Source organism: Trichoderma virens (genome assembly GCF_000170995.1).
Source record: "Trichoderma virens Gv29-8 chromosome Unknown TRIVIscaffold_84, whole genome shotgun sequence".
NCBI lineage: Eukaryota > Fungi > Ascomycota > Sordariomycetes > Hypocreales > Hypocreaceae > Trichoderma > Trichoderma virens.
The window spans coordinates 955,870-981,033 of NW_014013665.1; the positions used below are offsets into that span (position 1 = coordinate 955,870).

Sequence of the window (25,164 nt, forward strand, 5' to 3'; positions counted from 1 at the left end):
ATCTTCCAGGTATATATAAATGATGTTACGAAGCATCGGCGGGTCATGTTAATGCAATGGCTGATGAAACGGCCGCGATTCGATCCAGCGAGCCTGGAGCCAGTGATGGAGTTTTTTTTCTTCTTTTTGCTGTTGCATTTCTCTTTTCCCCCTCTCTCTTGTTATGCACATTACAGCGCTGCAAAGGTCATATAAGAATGGTACAAGATTGAGACTGGAGTCTTTGTAGTATATATATTACTGACTATGTAATAGATGTATGAAACCGCCTGCTCGAAACCATTGGAAGTGAAGAGCTATTCAACGCTGTGCCCTTTGTCCACGCTGCTCATTGACAAGAAATGAAGTCGGCTATAGCTTGACTCTCCCTCCTTCGAGCTCTCTCCACTCCTTCTCCCTAAAGGGGACGTACGTATTACCCCTGAGCCAGTACAGCTCGGCCTCGTCTTGGTCTTCTCCCTTGACAACCTCGCCGTTGCTGTCCTCTGCCTTGATTGCTGATTTCATCTTCGGCTTCACGCCGGCGACTCGCAGGTTCTGCTTCTGCTGTTTATTTGTTCCCGTGGTCTGGCTTCCGACGCCCACTTCCTTTACGAGGCGTAGGAACAAGGGGCGAGCATACCGTGGCAGTGACGCCTTGACGTGAGCAGCCAGGCTGCGCAGCGTGGCCTCGTCGGGCACTGGGGTGTCGAAGCAGATGGCGGCACAGCCGGCGCGGCCATCGTGATGCGGCAGCTGGACGCCGTAGACGTTTGCCTCGCGGACGGCCGGATGGAGACCCACGACCTCGCTGACCTCGGTGGTGGACACGTTTTCCGACTTCCACCGGAAGGTGTCGCCGATGCGATCGCTGAAGAAGGTCAGGCCGCTGGCATCGCGGCGAAGGACGTCGCCGGAGCGGAACCAAGCGTCGCCGGGGGCAAAGACGTCACGCAGGATCTTGGAGTCGGAGGCGCCCTTGTTGTTGAAGTAACCCTGGAAGCGCTGCTGGATATCCTCGGGTGGTAGGCGGTAGAGCATCTCGCCAGGCTCGCCGGGTTTGACGCGACGGCACCGGCCGGTCTCGGGATCGCGTGCCGGTGCGTCGGTGGTCCAGTCGACCTCGACAATGGCCGCACCGCTGCCCGTTAGAAGAGAGTACAGCCAGCCGGAGCGGCCGATGGCACCACGGCTAAAGTCGTTGCTGCTGACGTTCCATGCGGCGCCTGGCGACTCGGTGGCGGCGTAGAACTCGGCGATGGTTTCGATGCCGAAGCGGTCCTTGACTCGGTCCCAGATATCCGGACGGAGGCCGTTGCCGAAGGCAGCACGGACATGATGCTTCTTGTCCAGGTTCTCGCCGGTGACAGGGTCCAGCTGCGGAGGCGCGGCTAGCAAGTAGCGCATCGTCTCGCCGACATACTGGATCGACGTGGCCTTGGAAGCGCGGCAGTCGTCCCAGAAGGTCTTGGTAGAAAATTTGCGGCCTAGGGCTTGAGTTGAGCCGGACACGAGAGTTGCGCAGAAGGAAAGGAGGGAGGCGGATGAATGATATAGGGGCATGCACTAGAAGTGCGCGTTAGCTTGATGGGTTGACGAGTTGAGGGGAAGAATAAGGGGGCACCTACAGTGTACATGATGTCGCCATTACCACGGCCCAGCAGCGTCGATGCCATGATTCCGCCATAGATACATTTCCCCCATGCCACCACTGCTGGCTTAGGCAAGCCTGTGGTGCCTGAGGTGTAGATGAGCATCGCCATGTTAGCCATGCTGTCATCTGATCTATCTGAATTGGGGGCTCTCTCAGGAGCTGTCGATGCGGCCTCGGCCTCTACCTCCGGCGTGAAGACGGCAAAGTTGACATTGGGCAAAGACTGCTTCAAGCTCTCATCGTCGAAATTGGAGGCCACGGCAGGATCTATGAGACAGAGCTTTGTGCTTGCTGCCTTGATGCAGTGCGCTAGAGGCTTCCCAGACAGGTTGTAGTTGATAAAGGCCGGCTTGGCGCCTATCGACCACAGCGCGAACCACACGAAGACGAAGGTGTCTGAGTTTTCAAAGTCCATGGCCACAATGTCCTTGGGCTTGACGTCGAGTCGGGTTCTCATCCAGTGGCCATACCGCAGAATCCTGTCGTAGACCTGAGCGTATGTGTGCGTCCTACCCTCAAAGATGAGAAACGGCTGGTTGGCGAGGCGAGCGCTTTGGGCGGAGCTTTCCAGGGTGTAGAAGAGGTTGATTGTGTCGTGCTTGAGGCCATGACGGACACGAAGAGCGGCTTTGACCAAGCTCTTGATGAGCGCTGCGTCGTACCAGAAGCTGCTTTTGGCGTTGAAGTAGGCCAGGGAGGCGGCCGCCGCGGGGAGGATGATGGGAAGAGGGACTGGCATGGCATTTAATGCTTTGCTTTGGTATCCTGAGACGTAATAGATAACTTACCTGGCATTCTGTTCAAGTGAGGAGTCTGTATATAGGGAGTTCTGCTGCTGAGGATAAAGTGAACTGAGCCCGGAATCAAGCCGTTGTTGGACCTCTCTCTCTCTAGAGGTAGTCAACTTCCCCTCAGTTTTGTTTTACCTCTTTGGGGTCCTATTGTTCTCTGTGCTTTTATTTACTAGGCGAACTATATCTGAAGATGCCCATCCAGAAATGGATTACGGCTGATTCGGGGCTGCTGAGCCTCGGCATTCAGTTAGATTGATTCCCAGATGAGTAGGTTGGAGTATCGAGGCGCATGTATATCGATGTACCCCAAACTTGGCGACACACGTACGCAATAATACGATGCAGAAACAAAACTTGGAGAAATAAAATGAAATAAAATAAAGACAAAGCACACAAAATGCCACGCCGCAAAGGAGAACCAGACAAGTACAGACAAGCACACAGGGGGAAAAAAAAATAAAGAAGAGAAATTTCTGAGCCAACAGTGCAACGAATGTTGGTTGACTGTCTATTCAAAAACCCCCTTGCGGGATAGTGATTTTTGGCCAGGGAGGGCGGGAGGCGGACAGGCGACGGTGGAAACGCGGCGTCATGCATATTGCGTGCGTACTTGTAGCATGCGCGCACGAGGGAGGCATCGGCGTTGGTTAGGGTCCGCTGCGGCCGGGGTTTTGGGACGGTAGGGGGGCGAAAAGCGTGGTTAGGCTTGCGAGAGGTTGATGCGTGATTCGGAGTCGTCGTGATGGTGTAAGTGCTGGCCTTGGATGACAGCAAAGGCATCCAGTCCATCTGACAGTGATGAAGATGAAGCGCCATTCCGTTCGACCAAAACAACCATCTCGTGCTTTGAATCGATTGCAGTTCAGATAGCCAAACTGTACAGACCCAACAGCACAAGTACCTCAGAGTACATGTATCGAGCTTCAGGAGCTTTGGGATCTCCACACTATCTTCCACGTTATCCCTCCCCTTGCCTCAATGAAGCAACGGCGGGTCGGAGAAGACTCTCGCACATCACCCCGAGCCTCCGCTCACAGACTAAGCTGTCAAGACCTTTTGCTCTTTAAAGCGATTGAGTGCGCGGGGAAACACATCATCATCTCATCACCTCGAACGGAACCAGATCCGCGCCGCGCCTGTCTGCCCTTGGCAGCTGGTTCCAAGCGATGCCTCGGCTCCGCGAGCTGGCCGGCTCCCTATTTCCCTGGGGTTGCCGTGCGGGGTTCGTCCGTAGTGGTAGTGGATTGTGCAAGGGTCTAGCTGCGAAGCAAATTGGCTGCAGAGCTAAATCCGGACGAGGGTTCTGGACTTTGTCATCTGCTGTTGAAGATGTCTGATGCGCCAATCCAGATCCAGAAAGCAAAGGCGATGGCTGGTCATCTCGTGTGTGCGTGTGGCTGTCCTGAGCTGCGCAGCCCAGTTCTAAACCGTAGAGTGATTCGAGGGTAAGAATACCTTGGATACAGTGCATTTTGGACCAACTTTGATTCATGCTGCTCTTTGCCAGATGGAAATGGGGTGCTTCACATGCTGTGGAATAAGATTGTCGCGTGGTCGGTTGCGCTGTGTTCGGAAGCTTGGCTTGTCCTGTGCTTCCAAGTGGCTTTTCCTCCTCTTTCTCTTTTTGGTCCATGGGTTCATTGTGAGAGTTGGTATGCCTGCGGGCACGTCTTGTAAACGCTTGAAATCCCACCTATGCTGTATTTCTCATTTGCCGCAGAGTTCTATGGACGGGTCCAAAGGAATGTCACCCTTGCATGCCTTTGGCCTCCTGAAGGACCCATACGTGTTCATGAGCTTATGGGTCAACGGTAATGGTGATGAGTAAATGAGACGCTTAGACGAGAAAGACGCGAGCTCAAAGGTCCAGTACGATGCCCAACTATACACAAGCACACATGTGCCTTGATCAGAAAGGATTCTGATACTTACTAGCTGCTGCGCAACAGAAAAGCTCATAAAACCACACATTTTCATCATCTGCTAATCAAGATCTCTCAGTAGCACCATAGTATTGATTGAACCTCGGCAGCCGGCCGCACAGTGTTCAGAGCTGAGCCGACTGTGTTGAGACACGCTTCGGCAAGGCTAATTGAATTCCGACGTCGCATACTCGTAGCCTGGTGCCACTCCCTGTTGCTTCGTGCGATGTGATCTATCAACTGCTTGGAGCCCCCTTGTCTGTGGGATAGTCCGTGGCATATAGATACTCCGTACTCGTAAGTGGAAATAAATAAGCATGGCAGCATGCGAAGTAAGCATGATTATGAGTAGTGAACAACTTCGTATCATGTCCGGAGGAGGATTCAGAGATGATTCATGTCAACCACAATCCCACTCTGGCATCTTTGTCCCATTTTTCGCCGCCCATTAGGCCATGGATATATGCGTGGCACACATATAGATATCGTCCCTGGCTAGCCGGCCTGAGAATTACTGGCATGTGTAAGCCAGAGATGAGCGCAACAAAATCTCCCGCTTGCACTGTATCTGGAACAAGCCCAATCGTTTCATCATCTGTTATGATTAGGCGCTTTCTCTGGCAAGTGGCCATGATCTTCAGTTGAAATCTCGACCCGTCGCCTTTGGTAAGCGCTAGAAATGACTGGAGTGCAGTAGACGAGCGTGGAGATACAGGCCTTTGTTGCATTGATGTAGATGAATAGGCCTGGGCAGCTTCCAACCAAGGCCAGAATGACGACTTTAGATCCACAAGTTCTTGCTCAGTTTCTTCGGAGCTGTGATACTCCAACAGCGTCTCACATAAGCCATACCAACTGTTTTCATAGTCCTCCCCGTTCGACTGCGATCTAGCAGAAGACGCGAGATCAACCCAACTGGCAAAGACTTGGAAAGCTTCATGCACGTCCTCGGCAGTGTCTTGCAGGTTCCACCCATTGTTCGCTTCCATCCCAAGGCCATCCCAAACAAGCCTCTCGTTTATCGCTGAGTGTTGGCGGCTTTTCACAGACAGCGGTTGTCCGACCTGCCGTACGCGGTCGACAATGGATCCCTGTACTTGGATACGAAGCGTGTCCTGTGAGAATTGCAAGCTCGGACTCGACATTCCACTGGCAGCAAACGGTTTCTTCGTAACAGTAGCACGATGATCGGCTACAGTCCGAGCAGCATCTCCCCAGTCCACTGTCCACGAGGGCAACCCTGCTCGTCGATTCTCTGAGGGGGCATGATAAAGGAATTCCATGCAAGAGTCGTTTGTGAAACATGCCACAGTGGCGGCTGCGTAGATTCGGCCCAGCGGTTCCGAATAATCTGGATCCGGAACAGTAATATCCAGCTCTTGAAATATTCCAAAAAGGGCAAAGATTCGATCTTTTGGATCTGTGCACTTCTTTTCCGTACCGTACAGTAAAATCTCCAACAGACTACACTTGTCGATACCCTGATTCGCAGCTCCATTGCGCTCTCTCTTCTCTGCCAAAAGCCGACTCAGGTGCGCCTGCAATCGCATAGCAGAGTGCCACTCGCCCCATCTGTAGTCTGATGCTCTCAACATATCCAGTGCAATAGCCAAATACAGCCAAGGCAGGGACACACTTCCACAGAGGACCTGCACGACTTGCTGTGAGGGAAGAGTCACTTCTTGGATAGTCCACATGCGAGAAAACCAAGATCGCTTAAACAGAGGGCCAATCGGATCATCCGAGTCCTTCTTCACCTGTAAGCCAAGCAGGATGGGAAGACATCTCTCCATGCGGTCCTTGTCCACGCTCATAAGAGCAATGTCTTCCAAACACCGAATGGCCCTTTTACTCGGCTCGTCTTCTTCTCCAAGCCACACAATCACCTCCGCGGCTTGCTTGTAAATGTCTCGCATAAGTGCAACCTGAGAGCTGCGTTCGGCTGTGGATGTCTGATCGATGCATATCCCATCGATCCACAAAGTCAGATCGCCCATACTCCTCAGCCGGCGCAGGGCAGCCATGCAGTTTTGCGTGATACGCAGCGTGGCGCCATCGCATTCAATGGGATGCGACGGAGTTTGTGCGTCCCAAGAGTAAGAGAGTGCCTTGTATATTGGCTTTGAGTCCAGGGCAACTTCTGCCAAAGTGCATCTCAATGCATCGGTTAGCTGTGCTGCGCTTTCGAGATGGATCAGCCTTATCGATCTGGGCAATGTAAGAGGGATATGCGTGTATGAAGCCATATTTTGTCGAATCGGCTTCTGCGTGGCTGAACAAGGTCACAATCATGAAATTGGTTCGCACAACCTGATACTGGCAGACAATGGCGATGTCCTCAATGCCAGCTCATGTGACTTGCTCCATGTATTGAGGTTGATACACGTGATGAAAGAACCAATGCGTCAGCACATGCCTGGATACAGGTAGGTACCTATAAGAACCTGGTATGTACTTGGTAGGTACTCAATACAAGATGGCTACGATATTGACTGGTCTTTTTCTAATAGTGGACCAAAGAATTAAAAGTTTATGGACCGGCATATTCTAAGGGAAAGAACAATATGAGACTCTCTATCCTCTTGTTTCCGTTGGCTCGAATCACTACATCTTACCTATGCGAAATATTGAGCGAGCACCTGCTAATAAATCCAGCAAAGTCATGATCGAATGTGCATCATATACCTGCCCTTTTCGGCGTAAAACAAGCTTCCTTCACCTCCATGCGACGGCCTTTGATATAAACTCACCTGATTAGCAGATCACAGCCTCATCTCTGGTTATATCTGTAAAGGTTGATATTAACAAAGTCGGTAAAGAGTGGCCACGCGTCGTCAAGGTCTTCGCCACAGTCTGCAGTCGACATGATGCGAGATGCACTTTATATAAGCTTGAATCTAATGATGAGGGGGTGTTCTGGAAGCCTAGAATGTTAATTGACCGAGACCTAAATTATAGCTTCTCTCATCGCCATGCTGCTTAGCGCAGAAAACACGAGTAGTATCCATGCTGGTTCGGTGGACTTGAAGCTGCGCACCTTATAGCTTAATGCGGTTTCATTTGAGCTCAGCCACACCCGATCTTCCGCGCGCGACAGCCATTCCAGAATCGCGTCAAGTGAGCGATGGGCCGATAAAACCAAGTACGAATTGGGAGACAGTGGATTGTCGTGCCTGGGCGATCATCGCCAGTATCAGGCTAGCTGTCTCAATAGTTTCGTCTATCCCAGCATTACCGCCACATTATTTGCGCGCTATTGGACCAGCTGAAAACTAGATGGCAAAGCGTGAGGCATCCAACACCAGTAAGACGGCTGTAGCAGTAACACATATTTAAAAGCCACAGTCTTGGCACTGAAATGTTTGACAGGAGGATGAAGCCCAAGGCATTGAAGCAAAACAAAGCATTGGTCAAATCACCATGGCGGCTCAAAACAAGTTCACAACCTGTACCTTTGTACTGAAGAAGTGTGACTTTTCTAACCCTTCGCTTGCACCGAGTGAGTTGCCCCCCAGTAGAAGGGTGTAACTTGGACGAAAGCCACATTGCTAATTCATCCATCAGCATGTGTCAAAAACTTTTGCCAAGGAGAGCCATACGGCTTTGGCTCTTGCGCAGTGGACTTCACTGGTGTACCAGCAGAGTGTTGCTCCCAGAGCACGGTTGGCGATGTAGCACAATGCATGGCCAACTTTCAGCAGCAACAGGGATATGGCATCTTTGGTGATGCTTGTCTCTCCGTTTCGCGATATGTTACCGAGTGTGAGAATGCCAATTCTGGGTTTGATACCGCCTCTTTCAAGAAGCAGGCCATGTGTCTTTGCTACGATGGCAAAGGCAACTATGCTCCAGACACCTGGGATAATGCGGTAGCCACTTGTGTGAGCACGGGAGAGAGCGCCCACCCGACCATCTGGAGCGCTTTGCAAAAGAATCCGGAAGTCATTGGTCTATGCACCAAGTTTGCCGGCGCCGCTGCCCCAACCGGTCCCGCGACAACTGGCCCCATCCCGACCGACTCGGCGAGCTTTACCGCTACCGGTGATGCGACTCCAGGAACGACTGCTGCTAACACGGCGAGCCCAACTGAGGCGGGTTCAACGGCTGCTGGAGCCTCTGGTTCGAGCGAACAGACTCCAGCACCATCCAGTGCAACTAGCAGCGCCGCGGCGACAACCACGACGAGCAGATCAGCGGCAACCAGAGCCGGAGAGGTGAGTTAAACACGGATTAACCCGTTATATTCATTCGAATGCATGCTGACTCCTCGGGATGGGTAAAGATGAGCTATTCTCAAATCAAGTGGGCAGCCGTAGGCCTTGGACTGATGTTGCCCGCCTTTATGATGACGCTGTGATGGGCAGATACTTGATGATAGATCTGGCCGGGAAGATGAGAACTACCGATTAATGATGATATGCGGCGTGATTTGGACCCGACGGGCGTTTTTGAATATCTGGATGGTTTGCGTATTTCGAGGTTGACTTGATTGATCTGAGAAACACGGGGGCTGAACTGTGGCTTGAAACAATAAAGTAGTAGCGGCTGTTAGTACAGATAAGGGTAGTGCCTAACTAATTCGATGCTCTGTCATTATTGTCTGTGGCTCTCATCTACCATAGTAGCAGTGCTTAATCATCGCAACGATATGGGTTGATTCATCCGTTGGAGCGAGGATCAAGACGAAAAGAAGAAGCTCGTCATCAGGTTGTGTGAAGAAGAATTCATGTGAGGTCGTCATCGTCACATCAAAGCCCAGAAACCTGCGACAGCCAGTGACATTCACGTGACTGCGCTTGTACCTGAATTAATGCCACTTAGCCTCCAACTCCCATCACGTCAAACAGCAACTCAGCCCAGAAGCCAATTCGTGATCCAGCTGCTCGCAAATCTTCTAGGACGGCAATCATGGCGCCTGGGGAATCAGGGCAGCCGCAGGCATCCGGCGATTCTGCGCCTGTTGCTTCATCGCCTCCTTTGCCGCCTCCCGAGAAGCCGTCGGCAGTCAGACAGCGATCCTATGTCGTGTTGTCCTTCTGGCTGGTTGTCCTTCTGCTTGGACTGCCCATCTGGTGGAAGACAACGGCGATTTACCGAGCCGAGTTGCCTCTGGATAGGATGCTGAAGTGGGCTGACGGAAAGGTAAGATATCAGATCCCCAGACCCTCAAGCATCGCTTTGTCCCACTCGGCTGACGCCGTATGCTGCACAGGCTTGTCGACCCGTTTTCCCCCTCCAGATCTCGATACAGGCGGATTCTCTCCAAGAGCAAGAAGCGCAGAATCTTATCCGGTTGACCCAGCATGCATTGGACGACCTCAATGACTTCTCCGGCCACCATTTGCGCTTGCAGCTTGCGCCGCGGAACGCGCCCCTTCCAAGAGACGACTTTCAAACCGCTTTGACGATTCGCCTCAAACCGGGCACCAGCAGCTCGGCCTCTCTCAACCAGGAATCGGCTGTTCTCGACATAACTTATCCTCCAAACCATGTTCCGTCTCTCACGTCGCCATCTTCTCCGCTCGCATCTTACATCACCAACGAACTCCGAGCTACCTTTGCCGAGGAACAGTCCATTATATCATACCTCCTTTCTACGTCGTCCATGTCTACCGGCGTGCGTCCCCAAGGCCTGAGTGCCGAGGCCGCCGAAGCTCTCTCCAAGCGAACGACTCGATCTCTGCGATACGCTCCGACATATCATCTCACCTTTTCTCTGTTCACCGACAATGCGCTGCCCAATACCTGGGATATCGAGGCCGCATTGGACGAGTACATCCGACCAATGCTGGAGGTCCTGCGCCCCATCCACAACTTTACCATCGACACACAAATTCAGCTATACGCCATTCCCGGTGTACAATCTCAAGTGCTTAGCAAAGACCACCTATCCTCGTTTATCAATGCTGCAGAGTGGCCGCTGTCCCCATCTATTGGCAAGGCGCCGACGATCAACTTTGTCATATACATTGGAAACCAGACAGTTGGGCTGGATGCTGAGGCAGAGACAGCTCAGTCATGGATGATCCCCCAATGGGGCACCGTGTACCTGCTTTCTCAACCCGACACGGAGAGCCATGTATCGACCGCAGCGCTGAAACAGCCCATGCTTACGTTTGGTGGCCATTTGTTATCACTAATGGGCACTCCTCAGTCTGGGTCGCTGCCCTTGAGACTCTCCACCCTGGGTCGCATCCGATCTACGGATCTTTTGCTTCGCGCATCGTCCACTCTGGGATCTCTTGCGAGACTATCACTCGCGCTGCCTTCCATCTCGATTCCTCGCAGCGTTGCAGACGGTGTTTCAAAGACGATGCATCACTTGGAGCTGGCCTGCGCTGATCTTGGAGGGCCTGAAGGACTGATGCACGCGAGAATTGCAGAGGAGGAGGCAGAGAGGGCTTTCTTCGAGAAGAGCATGGTGGGACAATTGTACTTCCCAGACGAGCACAAGATTGCCGTCTATCTCCCGTTGCTTGGACCGGTGTTTGTGCCGCTCCTCATGGGACTAATAAATGAGGTAAAGAAGTTTATAAAGGAGGCGAAGCAGAAAGCACAGGAAGCTAGAAGTAAGAAACATCAGTAATAAATTTTAGATCTTTTCTTCTTTTTTTTTTTGGTTATATGAAATAGAAAGATACCCACGATTTTTGGTCCTTTTTTTCTTCTTCTTTCCCCTTCCTTGATTGTTCCCTTTTCTTTGTATCATAAAGGTACAAGTAGTTCTCGCCGTGGTGCTTGATTCGCGGCAAATCAAAATGACGTCGCAGCCAAGCTAGAGCGAAGCTTCCAGTGAATAACTGGAGCTCCCGCAGTTCCTTCAGCAACCGAAACCTCATCTCCGCCACTAAGACACAGACAGATCTCGTTGTCATCCCTGCCAACCGCCGTCCACTGCCGCCCTGCTCAAAATGCGAAAAAGAAGAAGATGCTGCCCGAGCCGTCTTTCACGCTAACAATCCCCAGCATCCACGATGGCACGGCGCTGGACTGTCGAGTCTATCATCCGGCCTCGTTGGCAGTAGGTGCGCGCAGCCCACAGCACGCGGCGGCGCCTTGGAAACGACATGCGGCGGTTTTTGCGCATCCGTATGCTCCAATGGGCGGCAGCTTTGATGATGGGATGGTGGACATTGTGGCATCACAGCTGCTTCGCAAGGGATATTTGCTGGGGACGTTCAATTTCAGGTGCGTGTGTGGAGCTGAACGAGGCGCTCGCCCTTGGCTAATGAGAGTAAAACGAGGTGCAGAGGCGCTGGGCGATCGGCTGGAAGGACATCGTGGACGGCAAAGCCGGAGCGCGACGACTACATCAGCTTCGTCGGCTTCATCGCGCACTACGTTCATCGTCTCGTGTCGTCTGGCATAGCGGAGCAGCAGCCGGCATCGCCTAGCCACCGTCCTGTCTTGCTGATGGCAGGCTACTCGTATGGAGCCATGATAACGACGCAATTGCCGCCTCTCAACGAGCTTCTGGAACGATTTGCCTCTCCAGACAGTGGATCCAATGCTGCTCAGATACGACTGCGGGCTGAAAGTTGGGCTGAGAAGCAGAGGCAAGCTCTGCAGAAAGCTCGCGGTGCCATGACACGCGGTCAGCAAGAAGCCCACGGAACCACGAGCAATTCAGCTAGTCCAAAGGTACCGGCAAATGGCAAGCTCTCGCCGGTAAACGGCTTCACCATGCCCAAGCCAGCCTACCTGCTCGTGTCTCCACTGCAGGGCCTCGTTACGCATCTTGCCACCATGACCTTAGTGCCGTCGGTATTCGCAAGGCGAAGTCCTCCTCCGGAGGACGAAGCTGAGACTAAGCTGGTGGTGAATCCCACCCTGGCCGTCTTCGGAGATGGTGACATCTTTGTCCCCGTGGGTAAGCTGCGGACTTGGGTGGCACGGCTGAGTTCGCAGCAGGTATCACAGTTCCGTGGACACGAAATTGAGTCGGCTGGTCATTTTTGGGCTGAGGAGGGAGTGTTGCATTCAATGCTAGATTTGGTTTGTGATTTTGCGGGCAAGCTGTACGACAGCAATTAGAGAGGTGGAAATAAACGATGGGAGAGTCGGTCTGGGATCCATGTTTTATATGCTTGATAGACCTCAAAAGTAGCACATTGCTTTTATTAGCGTGATATAATACTGGTTTTCGCCTTATTCTAGCCTGTTGCATACATCTCTCATCTCCAGTTTGCAAGTATTATACTCTTCCCATACATTAATTAAATAGCATACAATGAAAAAGCAAAACCCCATAAACGCCTCTGCAAATCGCCATGACAGGCTTACTTTGAATCTGCCGATGCGGCTGTCTGGACGTTTGACTCATCATACGAGAGTTCACGCACAACCTGGCCTACCAACTCGTCATCCATCTGCATAAAGCAAACCCGTCCCTTTACAAACCAAAAGCCAACAGCTGCAACAAGCATGACACCGAACACAGCAATAGCGTAGTTCATGTCGCTGGGAGCTGGATTAGGGCTGCCGGGGAACAAGAAGAAGACGGTCGTTATGGCGCAGTATATGATGGAGACAATGTTGAGAGGCATACCGAATTGGCCAAGGCGGAATTCTCCTGGCGGCAGCTTGTCACGGCCGACAATAAGGAGGACAATGATAGGCATAGCATACGAAACGGTCAAGGCGATGGTGCTGACACTGAGAATAGCCTCGAGCACCGTGTTTGCAAAGAGGTACAGGACGCCTATCAAGCTAATGATGAATGCCTGAAGCCACAAGGCACGGCCAGGAACCTGCCAAACGGGATCGACGTGAGAGAAGTAGGCGGCGTAGGGGATACCGCCATCACGAGCGAAACTCCACGTGAGACGGGAGGAAGAAGTCAAGACACTGACTCCTTGTCCCATTCCGTTGAAGATGAAGAGGGCAACCAAGACGGCGGCGCCGTTGAGTCCAACAGTCTCTTGCAGCAACTCGACAAATGGAAGACCAGTGGGAGGGTCCAGGACGTTGTCGAGGTTCTGAATGGTGAAGAGGCAGATGACCATGAAGATGAAGCCGGAGATGGCACCACAGATGACGGACAGATACATAGTCTTGGGTCCGTTGCGTCGCGGAGCAGGGATCTCCTCAACCATGTGGATGACGGAGTCAAAGGCCGTGAGACCGTATGCGCCCTGGACGAGGCCCATGAACCAAGTGACACCGTCGGGCCAGCCAGTCTGGTTGATCCAGGTGCCAAAGACAAACTTGGCCGACTGGAACTGGAGGTCGTGCTTGACGCCGACGGAGATGAGCAGCGCTAGGCCGATGACGAAGAACAGGCCGACGTACCAGACGCCGACGAAGTTGTTGAACCAGGGCAGGAACTTGTCGTTGCGGCAGCCGACGTGGTTGATGGCAGTGAAGAAGACGGTGATGCCGACGTAGACGAGGAACTGCACCCAGCCCTTGCTCGCGCCCTCCCAATCAGGGTCGAACATGACCTTCATGCCCAGCACGAACTCGGTCATGAAAGCATTTTGCGATGCTGTGAGCGTCCACCAGCCAAAGGTGTTGATCCAGGCGCACATGTAGGCCGTGAATCGCCCAAGCGGTGTCTGGCTCAGCTGCGAGATCCAAAAGGCCTGGCCCAGGGCGGTAGGCATGCTACTGCAGAGCTCGCCCATGGACACGGCGACGCAGATGTTGCACAGCGTGACGACGAGGAGGCCCCAGAGCACGGCGACGGGACCGCCATTTGTGAGGCCGCTGGACATGCCCTGGGCCTCAGTCGAGTAGGTGCCCAGGACGCAGAAGGCGAGGGCTAGCATACTCCAGATGTCGAACTTGCGAGTCAAGGCCTGGGAATGGCCGAGGGCGGCGAGATCGACGGCATCGCGGGTGGCTTGGTCGGCGGTGTCGAGGTCGCTGTCGATGAGCTTGGTGATGTTAGGGGCTTTCTTGCCGCTGCTCGCCATTGTGGATTGGTGTTGGTTGGGTTTCTTCTTGCTTTATTTCTTCTTTCACTTGTCGAGGTACTTTGAAGTGATGCAAGAGGATAGCAGCAGATGTAGATGGTGAGACAGCATTCCCTGAAAGCCTTGTCTTGTGAGATTGAGCTTCGTCAGATGTCTCAGAATAGGTAGCAATTGATGAGTGGGCGGATTGCAAAGCAGCGATCCTTCAGTAATCCAAAGGATCAAAGACGTTTATATACCGAAAAAGGAAGCAGAATCAAAATTGACATCCCGGCGTGTAGGGCGCGTGATGGCGTTTATGTGACATTCTAGCCGTCTCTCCTCGGTCTTCTCCTCACACCTTGGCTTTTAGATCCCGACATGTATGTACATGTACGCTACAACCTGGGACGTGTATGCACGTATGCTGTTGTTACGCAGACCTTGCCTCCTCTTCTCCCCCCCCTGCACCAGGTGCTTATCTCTGCCACTTCGACGACCTAGGAGCCCGATCGCAGGCCAAGGGTCAATCTGTGTGCCACACCTCGCCGACGACTCTAGGCGATAAACAGCCTAGACGATGATAGCGATGGAGGCAAAAAAGACTCAGTTGCCACGACGTAACCCGATAACGACGGGGACCTGATAGGCGGCCTTGATAACAACCGCTTTCGAGGCAAGCTAACGGGCTGCTAAGATATGCTAAGGGGCGGTGCTATGCCAGGGCTACCCCGGACTTCCCCAGATTTCTTCAAGCCCAGCTCCGAGAGGGTTTTCAGAGGCACTGGATCGGCGCGAGAGGAGTTGAGAGCCCCCCTCCTTTCGTTCATGGCTTGCTTAGTGTCGTCTCTTTTGCTGGTTTATGCCCGTTAGCAGTTTAGTGTCGTGTCGTTGACTCCGGCCTGTTCGTTTTTGAGAGCTTGTGCCCTGCATTATCGCCCTCCCCAAGCATTAACAGAGGAAGCGGCCTCTCCCGGCCGAGCCCATGGAAGATGCACTAAGTAGGCACAATCCCGCCCTTGACGCCGACATCCTTGTCGGACTCGGCAAGTTCTCCGCTAGGGAAGACGGATGACTTTATCTGCGTATCTCGCATTGTCATGTCTGATATGCGTCTTGATACTCGTCGATTTCTAATAGAATGCGAAGCGTTACTGATATCGCGTACGGGAATGTCTCCTTTATCTATCCGATGCCCACGTTCAGATTGGGAAACTCGGCGAGAAGAGAGGGGTTGGCTTGATTGAATGGGTGTACGGAGCATACGGATGTTGAATCAAAGTATCAGTAATACACTGAATGTGACGGCCATTTCCCATGACTAACAGAATGAACGCACATCGTGTCACTGGTAAATTGATGCTTCCGAAAGGGAGACGAGTATTCTGCAAACTAGGTACCAAGCTGTTGAACCTACGACATCGCTTAACCATGTTTCTCCTTTGAAACCCTGTTACAGGCCCACCGATCGTGGATTCTCCTGTCACCCAACATGCGGGGGAGGGGGAATACCGGGTTCACTAATTCAATAGCCATTCAGCTGGATTCGCCGTTATCGTTCAATTCATCGTAACGGTGGCGATGGTCCGTTGCACCGCTCAGGGTGGCGAAGATCCGGTAAGCGGAGCTGATGGAGTCTGAGGGGAGATGCACCCGTCTTACCGGTCTTGGCAGCATCTCGACGGGGCTTCAAAGCTGAATGCGCGTAAAGCTATGGAAAGTCTGTCGATGCCAATGCAAAGGCAGAATGCCTTCATTGTTAATTAACTTTCCGGTGAACAAGTTGTTGGCACATGCACATGTTGTCATTGACATCTGCCGATGCCAAAAAGTTGACCGATGAGAATAAGTGGCTATTATAGCGTCGTCTAGTAATAAAACGAAACAACGTCGTTACTAAATTTGGACAAGTACAGGACAAGTAGGGGTGTTTAAGCTGATTACACGTATAACTTCCACGATCAAACAGGCGTGAAGGGCGGGAGTTGGAAACAGAACTTCTGTTGGCAGGTGATATAGAATTTCGGGTGAAGATGCAGGGTAGACGGAACTCTACGGAAATTGTGCACATGCAGTCATCCATAAGCTGTGATGAACCACCAGGAATTGGCTTTGAGAGTAGCTCGAGATACGTAATGAAAATGAAATTGTTGAGTTAAGTCTAGGAAGTATACTGTAGTGACTGAATAGGTAGATGTAAATGAGCTTAATTGTGCAGCAGAAGCGAGATATAATGATAATTCTAATATGCAAATGTCTCATAGTTCAGCATTTCAACTTCACGTACACGCGGCAGCAAATGTTGGCTAGCGATTGATTGTATGTTAAAAAAAAAGTTTAAGGGCATACAAATTTGGATTTAATACGTGGTGCTAAATCATACGAAAATAACAGCACTTCCATTAACAGATTTACCTACTCCGTAAGTGATATGGATGTGTACAAGTGGTGTTGATGCTAAGGATATCTCGGATCCGTCCCCAGGTGGAAGGCTCACATGCGTCCTACTATCTTAGTCATATTACCAATCAAACTGTATTATCTGCAATTTATTTGGATCCAGGAGTGGAGTAGCATCCAATACTCGCGTAACAATGCTCACCTTGCTCATCATTCTTTTTTGAGCACGATGCTCTGCGAAACCGGGCCAGCCCCCTACTCCAAATAGGCGAATCATTGGAGGCCTATAATTATTAATTGAGCTAAATCCACTAAAGGCCAGAAGGTGGAGGCTATGACGAGCGAAATTTTATCGTAAACGAAGATAATATCTCGGCGGAATTGGCCGTACCATTACGCTGTCTTAGTGTAGAGATATAATTTTAAGGAGTAACCAAAGGCTCACTGATAAGGAGTGATTAGGAGATACCCCATCAGAAAAATTGATCCAAGTCCTTGGACTTCGATTGGAAGGATCGAGATGATATTAGTAGTAAGTATGGCTACTGTTCAATCAATTTTGATAATATATTATGAGCAAGCAATAACAGTCAGCAACAATCGGGCCCACGAATGATGTAGCGGAGATACTACTCATTTAATTCATTAAAAATACGATGATATCAATACCTACTCCCTTCCATGCGAGACAATTTTACCTTTCCTGACAACCACGATTCATTGCTAGTCTGAATTCTGGATTTCCAGCCCTGGAGGAGGCAATGAAAGGCAGTGCCTTGAGTCCCCTACGGTAGTAAAATATGATTTAAAGTTCCATGTAATCACGATTTATAGTTATCTTACATGATGGCAATTGGGGGCCTGCAAGGCTGCCATTAACTTGTCTGCCTCGCAGCTCCTTCACCTACCGCGGCCACAGGATGCGCTGCAGAGTATACACGAAACAAGCATAGCATGGAGATATGGTGATCTTTCAAGCTGTTTTGGGCAAACAATGCAATCAAACGACCCGCAATCTTGACGCTGGAGGATTTGGTGGTAGCGTGGCTTACACACCAATGTAAGAAGAAGAATTCGTTGGCAATTAGATGCTAAAGTCTAGCTCAGAACCCATTCCTGTGATCAAGTCCAATGAGATGTACATAAGACTCACAGGTGTCAGCTCCAGCTGCAATCATACGAAAAGCAAATGGCTATTCCTGAGCTACTATGGCTAAGACTAGCTAGCTATGCAAGAGTCAATGTTGTTATCTAACTACAATGTAGCTTTTTTTGATATCATGTATATAACTGTAGGCCGTAGAAGGCTGAGACATAGTGATGGCTTTTGAAGCGTGAGCATCTCCGACCGCCAAACGTGGTTGCGCACGAGATGGAGCAGCTGCCAGGATGCTCCAAGATCAACAACACAATATACTATTTAATTCGGCCTGGATGATTTGAGCTCCTTAGTGACTACCTCTGTATTTTTCGCTAACTTGATTTGAATCTCATCTTCTGGACTGTTAACGGCCCTAACCAGGTCGTACCTGAATAGATGGGCAGGCAAGAAGGTCGGGCGGAGCCAAGCTGGTAGCCCCAGGCGCACTTCCACTTGCATACTTGGGGGAAGAGAAAAGGATCACAAAGGAAAGTGAATACATGTCCATGGTTGTAAATCAGCATAGCTTTTGTTGCCTGGCTTGGCTTACTCTCTCTTCCCTTTTAGCTGCTTCTTGAAATGTGTTTTCTACAGCAAAGTGATGGTCTTTTGCGAATTTGCTAATCATGACGAGTTCTTCCCTATAACTGAAAGTTATAAAGCGGTAAGAGCTTCAAGCTAATAACATACGACTATACGTAGTGGAACTTTCAGGGTCTGAAGAGCCTGATATTATAGGTTATGTAAGGTATATATTTCATCTACTGCCTTGATTACTATAAACATAATTTAATTTCTAACTTTGAGAAAATACATCGTAATACTCCATATAAGACAGTTTATCATAGGGATATACCTATGAGCTCCTTTATGACCGCTATGTATAATTGGCTGATATGCATAATAGAGAATTGGCAAGCGTATAGGAGCATATGAAGATAATAATATGGGTTACATATCAATATATAACCTGAATCTCAAGAGATCACAGCCCAGTTCCTCTGAAGGTATGTGGGGTTGGTCAGCGGGGCATGGCGCCGGGTTCAGATGATGCGGGTTTTGTTCAGTAGCCAAAAGGCCGATAATTCCTCGTTAGTCGTCTCTTAGCAGCCATGTATTCCGTGATGATGCCTCCGCCACGTCAATTATCGGCCTTTTTCGGAATACCGAACCTCCCGAAACAAGTAGGAAATCTCAGCCTGGATTCTGAAGTAAAAATAATGTTTCACAAAGAGGCTTAAAATGAATAAGCTATGACCAATGCCCCCTCACACTTTTACAAGGCACTTAAGACTATGAGATGGTAGCCTCAAGACGGACAAGGTGTTAAGCAACGGCTGCAATTGATTCAGTAGAATGGAGAAACGTAATTTGCACAGCCCGCATTTAAAACGCTGACATATGATTATTGGATATTGCATAATATGGTAGAGTTCTCGGAGATAAAATATCCGCGGCGGCAAAGCCGTCAGCTCGCTCTAGTCCAAGCTTTCACCTAGGTCTGCAAACGTAATGTTGATCAGAGCTTTCAAAATGCGTAAAAGGATCTTCAAATAAATAATTTGCATCATCACACTGCTAAATGAGCTCTTGGCGACCAGACAGCAATTCTCGGGTTGGCATAATGCAAATTCTCATCATGAATACCTCATATTCATGCCTTTTCATCTGGGCATATCTTGTGAGTGCGGTTGTAGGCTCATGCCCTCCTGTACATGGTTCATTTAATGCATCTATTTGGGACCTTTATCCAGAAAATGCAGATTGGGATCCGGTGCACTGCAAAATATATTTTGGGTATGCTATGCCTTTTTCTCTTGCTCTGTCCTTAAGCTTGCATCTGACGAATGACAGTCTCTATTACAATGCTTCGGTTGCTGTTTACAATCCTTACCGTGATGAATATGAGGTAATCGTCTTCCCTGGAATCACTGGCAATGACGACTACACCATTACCGGTGTAGACTACGATGGAATAGGGTCGATGTACTTCGCAGCCACTTCATATACAGCTTTTGTGGCAACGACCTCTGGAAATCCAGCACTAGCAAATTTTACGGGCCCCAATAGAATCATTCGATATGACACTCACGCCCGTGAAATTCGCTGGATAACGGATCTGGTGCCTATACAGCACGAAATATTCCAGCGAACAGGAAAATTGATTACCGGATTCCAAGATATGGCAGAAGATGACCATGGGAACACCTATGTTATAGGAACATTTGGTTCTATTATTGTCAAAATTAATAGGAACGGTGCGCCACAAATATGGTATGGACCAAAAAATATTAACGATACACTGGTTTCGGGTGGCATTGTTAGATCTGGAGACAAAATTGTCATCAACGATCGAGTTGCTCCGGGGTTATTGGCCTTTAACATCAACGAGCCCAAGGTACCCCCAGTTTATGTGCATCCCGAGGGATTCCCGACTAATTACACGGGCGGAGGGGACGGATTACTCTTGCCATCAAAATACGGCGGCAGAGTTATACTCTGGTCCGACGACTTTTATGGCACCCGTGTGATTGGGAGCAGAAATAATTGGAAGACCGCCGAATATCTCGGCTTAGTTCTTATGGATGACAATCTTAGTAAACAAGGCGGCTATACAACAGGCAGCTTTGAAGTTGGTCAAACAATTTACTCTTTGACTGAATTCTTCCAGCCCACGAGATCTGTCAAGCCAAAGCAAGAGTTTCTTATGGTTGATATGACAGAAAATATAGACGAGCTTGTGAAGGCTTGGGAGGGCAGGGTTTGGTAATCTGCAAACTCTTGAGCTCAAGTGTATGCATTTCTCGATATCCGATATTTCAAAGTAGGTAGATACGTTGCCGCCAATGAGTAAGATTAAATATTCACCAATTTTCGTAGCAATGTTTGCTGGTGATGCAAGGCTACCTACCTAGGTATGTAAGCATACCGACAAGCATGAATCGTTTCTTACACTTAGAAGCCAAAGTGATCATAATGGAAAGAAGGGGAATATCAGAAGAAACAGCGCCAAGAAGAGTATATATAAAACCAAAAAAACATATAATAGCCATATACAGACTGTCGTTCACATTTACTATGCGGAACTATGGCCCGTAGTGGTATTTATACTCTATTGTGCACAACAGTGGCTCGTGAAAGCTTATCAATGCCCTAGGTATCTGCTGATCCGAGAACATGGTATATCCGTTTTTCATTGAAACATGGGGAACGTACCTTTTAAGCCTATCTTCTACATACGGCTATTGCGTATGTTTGAGATTATGGATTTACGGACTTCCGGAGTTGGACACTTCTATGTAATGCCTTTCTGGGACTGTTGCTGAGCCAAGACCCACTCATGAGTTGCCATCTTGAGTATAAACATGAGCGTAAGAGGAGCTGCGTGATCAGAAAGAGAAAGGATGAAGCTCTTGAAATAACCGGTTTTAGTTTCCAAAGGGCTCGCTTACCAATCCAATAATCCCATGAAGATCTCTAATTCAAGATGTTATGTTTTGTGTCCACACATGAAACATAAGTGTGACCTGTCCAACTCATCATTGGATTCAATAAATATCCTTTGCGATCTCGGAGATCAACGTACTCCTTGAGAACATTTACTTAAGAAAAAAAATCCGCTGTGGCATCTAATATCAGCTAAGAAAGATAAGTGGCTTTTCAACTTCTAACAAAACAAACTCTGTACAGTGTCTCTGTCAACGTTTACGCCAATATTTAGAATGAAGGAGGCACTCGCCTACCCAGGGCCCAAGGTCGACGTTGTCGAATCACCCATACCGACTGCAGGACCCTTTCAGATAATTGTCAAGGTGTCTTGCGTTGGGCTGAACCCCAAAGACTGGAAAGTGGCTGATGGCGCTGTTCCTGGAGTCACGCATTCCAATGAAGGTGACGATTTTGCAGGAGTTGTTCACGAAATTGGTCAGAGTGTAACAGAGTTCAAAGTGAGTGACCGAGTAGGTGTTTTCCACAAAACATTGAGTCCAGGAGGGGGCTGGGCCCAGTATGCTATTGCTTGGGAGAGCATGACATTCCATCTAGCTGACCATGTATCATTTGAGGGTTGGTCTCAGAGCCACTTTCTCAATACAGGTATTGAAGCCGCTAACTTTGTCAACAGAAGCTGCAACTATCCCATTGGCGGCCATAACTTCTTGTTTGGGGCTATATCGCCGTCTTTCTCTCCCTTACCCTTGGGATCCTTGCGACAAACCTCAACCAATTGTCGTTTATGGCGCGGCATCGGCTGTAGGTGCCTACGCTGTGAAACTAGCCGTTCTCTCGAATATTCATCCTATTATCGCAGTTGCCGGGAGGGGAATTGATTTTGTAGAGACACTCATTGATCGGTCTCGTGGTGATACCATTGTCGACTACCGCCAAGGTGACAATTCTGTGGTCGAAGCGATAAAGACGGCTCTGGGAAATAAAGAGCCTGAATTCGCCTTTGATGCCGTAAGCGAAAATGGCACTGTTCTGAACATTTCCCGGGTGATAAACAAGACTATCGGAAAGATTGCTGTCGTACTGGATACTCCATCTGATCTAGTTCCTGACGGAATTTCGCGCAACAATACAGCGGTTGAGACGAGCCAGGTAGACCTTGGCAACAACGTGCTTACTTGGCCCAATTCCAAAGGCCAAAGCGTAGGAATAACGCATTTTACGACTGTTATGTTGAAATTTATTGGGAGGGGTCTGAACGAAGGCTGGTTCAGCGCGCATCCACATGAAGTGGTACCAGGCGGCCTGCATGGCCTGGAAGGTGCACTTACACGCCTGAAGAATGGTTCAGTCAGCGCTACCAAACTTGTTGTGAGGATCTCGGATACCGATGGCTTAGGGAATTAATTCAAGCCTATTTTGGATCAATAAGCGGTATCACTGGCCAGTCCGAAACACTTCGGCGAATGTTCTACCTTTGCTCGGCTTTCCATTATCCGTTTCCTTTTGCAGGTTGTTACCGACGATTTAGTAGGCTGCAGTGTATGGTCTGATGTTAGAGGCTGTATCATTTGCCAATAATTAATTGAATGATAATTAAATGATTATATCTACTTAAGTAAAGGTTTTAAAGGTCTTTCCTCTGCCCCTCGTTATGGCATCTGAACTCCTTGTCGCTCAGATCCCAAGCTGTTACACACGGACTTCACTGGAGAGTGGGCAACGGGGCATTGTACGAAATCGCTTGATGATCAACTGCATAACATAACTACGCAGGGGCTCGTAGGGGAAGTCGTATAGACGTCTTTCCGGCCTACACTCTAATCTGCAAGTAACTACTATTGGGGCAGGCGACACCCAACAAGTTGTCAGGGTGCTGGATGGTTAACTTGGGGTGCGGGATGGCCGTTCCTTTTATGAAATCTGGTGTTAATTGGCCTAGACACGTCTTTGTATTTGATCAGCTATTTTTTAGCCTGTCTATAGATTAGAGATAACCTAGAACTATATTTCTTTGTATTGTAACTTTCCAGCCAAATGTATACCAAGGAGACATTCTTCTTTTTCTTTTGTAAAGGCACAAATGATTGTCTCTCATACGTCGAATACTGAATGAAAAGATAATTTTGCATATCTACACTCATGAAGACTCCATTTAAAAGTTGAATTTACCTGCTCCTTTGGCGAATATGTTTTTGGGATCGTATCTCTTCTTCAGCTCTAGAACTCTTTCGTAGTTGATTCCAAAGATATCTTGAGCTGAAGAAGAAGAAACGCCTATTCGAAGTAATTGAAGTCAGTCATCCAAAGTACCATCATGACAAGCATTCCCTGTTCACATACCGTCGTAATTTCCGTATTCTCCAACGCCGTCATTGTTCTTGGTCTTGAGCAACTCATTTGTGACTTTACGCCCCATATTGCGAGTCCATTCTCGGCATTTAGCGTCGTTTTGTGCTCCTGTCCATTGTGTACTGAACAGAATGTTGTAATGGAACCCACGGTTGGCGAAGGACATAGCTGTCTGAGCCACGTTGTTCACCATCCTTTGGCTAAAATACTCCATCAAGATGATGGTCTTTTTAGCATCTGGCACTTCGTCAATAAATTGGGAATAGTCCTGGACTAGCGTTTTTGCCAGAGAAGCAGGTAGTGGAGCAGTAAATGCAGAGCCTTTTTGAGTCTTGCGGTCACCATGTGTCGATACCGCATTAAGCATGCTGTTGACTTGCTTATATGTCATTTCTGAAGTCCTATCCACAACGGGACCAAGCTTGAATAAAGCATCATAGTACGCTCTTGCTTTCTCTTCATCACCGTCGTAGAAGAGGATTGTGAGGATACGAACCTCGTGAGTCGGAGCAGGCGCACCAATTCCCACTACCATACCACTCTGTCCTTCCGTCGTTTCCACGAGTTTGTTAGCGAAGTCAATCACTTTATCCAAAGCAGCGGTATCAAAAGCTAGTAGCCCTCCCCATACTGGATCCTTTTGCTCGTAGCCACGAAAGGTGAAGCTAGTTACAACACCAAAGCTCTGGCCAGCTCCACGAATGGCCCAAAAGAGATCAGAGTTTTGTTTTTCAGACGTTGTCATAATTCGACCGTCGGCGAGGACCACTTCAGCTTCGACCAAGTTGTCTATTGTCAGTCCGTATTTGCCGCTTAGCCAGCCATAGCCTCCGCCTAGTGTGAGACCGCCAACACCGGTGTGATTTACAGTTCCACCAACTGTTGCAAGACCATATTGGGCCGCAGCCAGATCGACGTCCTCCCATATGGTTCCTCCTTGAGCTTTGATTGTCTTTGAGGACGGGTTGACCGTTACATGACGCATTTTAGTGAGATCGATAACGAGGCCGCCCTCAGTCGAAGATGATCCAGAGGTTGAATGTCCTCCACCAAGCACAGCAACTTCTAAGCCATGCTCTTGAGCAAATAGTAACGCTGTGGATACATCTTCGGCTGACCTTGCTTGCACCACAACTGCCTTAGTCATAGATTTGGTGTTAGTATTAGACTTGATTCATAGATTAATTTGTGGCATACCGCTCTTTTTTCAGCTGCTTCAGACCATCTGTGTAAGCTTGCTTCGTAGCCTTCTGAATCAGGCGTCAGAGCAAATGAGCCCTTGAGAGCACCTCTGAGTTTGCTAATTGGGAGAGCTCGAGTGCTGTGTAACTCCATGGCTTACTTTCTTAGAAGTGCTGTATTAGTGCTGATATCAGAGTAATGGGTTTGAAGACTGAGATTTGAGTGACCTAACCATCTTAAGATATATATGCGCCTGATCAATATGGTTCTGGAGATTCCTGTTAAGTCGGGCAAACATCGCTGGACGTCGTCTCCGTGGACCGAGATGTGTATGCGCATGCAGATGTGGTCTCGGAGTTGTGGTGGTGGCCTTTGCGATGACCCGCCACACGATCTC

The 25,164-nt window shown here is 49.4% G+C and overlaps 9 protein-coding genes across 9 annotated transcripts; 5 read left to right on the forward strand and 4 right to left on the reverse strand.

The window, feature by feature from the left end:
• Positions 1-351: 351 nt before the first annotated feature.
• TRIVIDRAFT_49558 (uncharacterized protein) lies at positions 352-2,372 on the reverse strand (the record flags this gene model as incomplete). The annotated part of the gene is made up of 3 exons (XM_014098056.1): positions 352-435; positions 466-1,545; positions 1,608-2,372. The coding sequence occupies 3 exons, from the start codon at positions 2,370-2,372 to the stop codon at positions 352-354; spliced, it is 1,929 nt and encodes a 642-aa protein (XP_013953531.1).
• Positions 2,373-6,001: 3,629 nt separating this feature from the next.
• On the reverse strand, positions 6,002-6,514 carry TRIVIDRAFT_138504 (uncharacterized protein; the record flags this gene model as incomplete). The annotated part of the gene is made up of 1 exon (XM_014098057.1): positions 6,002-6,514. A coding segment is annotated over one exon (513 nt), but the record flags the coding sequence as incomplete, so codon positions are not given.
• Positions 6,515-7,769: 1,255 nt separating this feature from the next.
• TRIVIDRAFT_49339 (uncharacterized protein) lies at positions 7,770-8,706 on the forward strand (the record flags this gene model as incomplete). The annotated part of the gene is made up of 3 exons (XM_014098058.1): positions 7,770-7,848; positions 7,914-8,563; positions 8,632-8,706. The coding sequence occupies 3 exons, from the start codon at positions 7,770-7,772 to the stop codon at positions 8,704-8,706; spliced, it is 804 nt and encodes a 267-aa protein (XP_013953533.1).
• A 504-nt stretch (positions 8,707-9,210) lies between these two features.
• Positions 9,211-10,995, forward strand: TRIVIDRAFT_77778 (uncharacterized protein; the record flags this gene model as incomplete). Its single annotated transcript, XM_014098059.1, has 2 exons — positions 9,211-9,491; positions 9,562-10,995. 2 exons carry the CDS (start codon positions 9,258-9,260, stop codon positions 10,933-10,935), a joined length of 1,608 nt encoding a protein of 535 aa, XP_013953534.1.
• Positions 10,996-11,277: 282 nt separating this feature from the next.
• TRIVIDRAFT_157245 (uncharacterized protein) lies at positions 11,278-12,383 on the forward strand (the record flags this gene model as incomplete). Its single annotated transcript, XM_014098060.1, has 3 exons — positions 11,278-11,537; positions 11,600-11,928; positions 11,980-12,383. 3 exons carry the CDS (start codon positions 11,278-11,280, stop codon positions 12,381-12,383), a joined length of 993 nt encoding a protein of 330 aa, XP_013953535.1.
• Positions 12,384-12,618: 235 nt separating this feature from the next.
• TRIVIDRAFT_69335 (uncharacterized protein) lies at positions 12,619-14,266 on the reverse strand (the record flags this gene model as incomplete). The annotated part of the gene is given in 2 exon segments (XM_014098061.1): positions 12,619-12,621; positions 12,633-14,266. Coding segments are annotated over 2 exon segments (1,637 nt in total), but the record flags the coding sequence as incomplete, so codon positions are not given.
• Positions 14,267-19,425: 5,159 nt separating this feature from the next.
• TRIVIDRAFT_69336 (uncharacterized protein) lies at positions 19,426-20,556 on the forward strand (the record flags this gene model as incomplete). The annotated part of the gene is made up of 2 exons (XM_014098062.1): positions 19,426-19,583; positions 19,641-20,556. 2 exons carry the CDS (start codon positions 19,426-19,428, stop codon positions 20,554-20,556), a joined length of 1,074 nt encoding a protein of 357 aa, XP_013953537.1.
• A 952-nt stretch (positions 20,557-21,508) lies between these two features.
• TRIVIDRAFT_49491 (uncharacterized protein) lies at positions 21,509-22,640 on the forward strand (the record flags this gene model as incomplete). The annotated part of the gene is made up of 2 exons (XM_014098063.1): positions 21,509-21,851; positions 21,910-22,640. The coding sequence occupies 2 exons, from the start codon at positions 21,509-21,511 to the stop codon at positions 22,638-22,640; spliced, it is 1,074 nt and encodes a 357-aa protein (XP_013953538.1).
• Positions 22,641-23,327: 687 nt separating this feature from the next.
• TRIVIDRAFT_210042 (uncharacterized protein) lies at positions 23,328-25,072 on the reverse strand (the record flags this gene model as incomplete). Its single annotated transcript, XM_014098064.1, has 5 exons — positions 23,328-23,341; positions 23,406-23,510; positions 23,577-24,723; positions 24,783-24,930; positions 25,000-25,072. 4 exons carry the CDS (start codon positions 24,918-24,920, stop codon positions 23,328-23,330), a joined length of 1,404 nt encoding a protein of 467 aa, XP_013953539.1.
• Between the last annotated feature and the right edge of the window lie 92 nt (positions 25,073-25,164).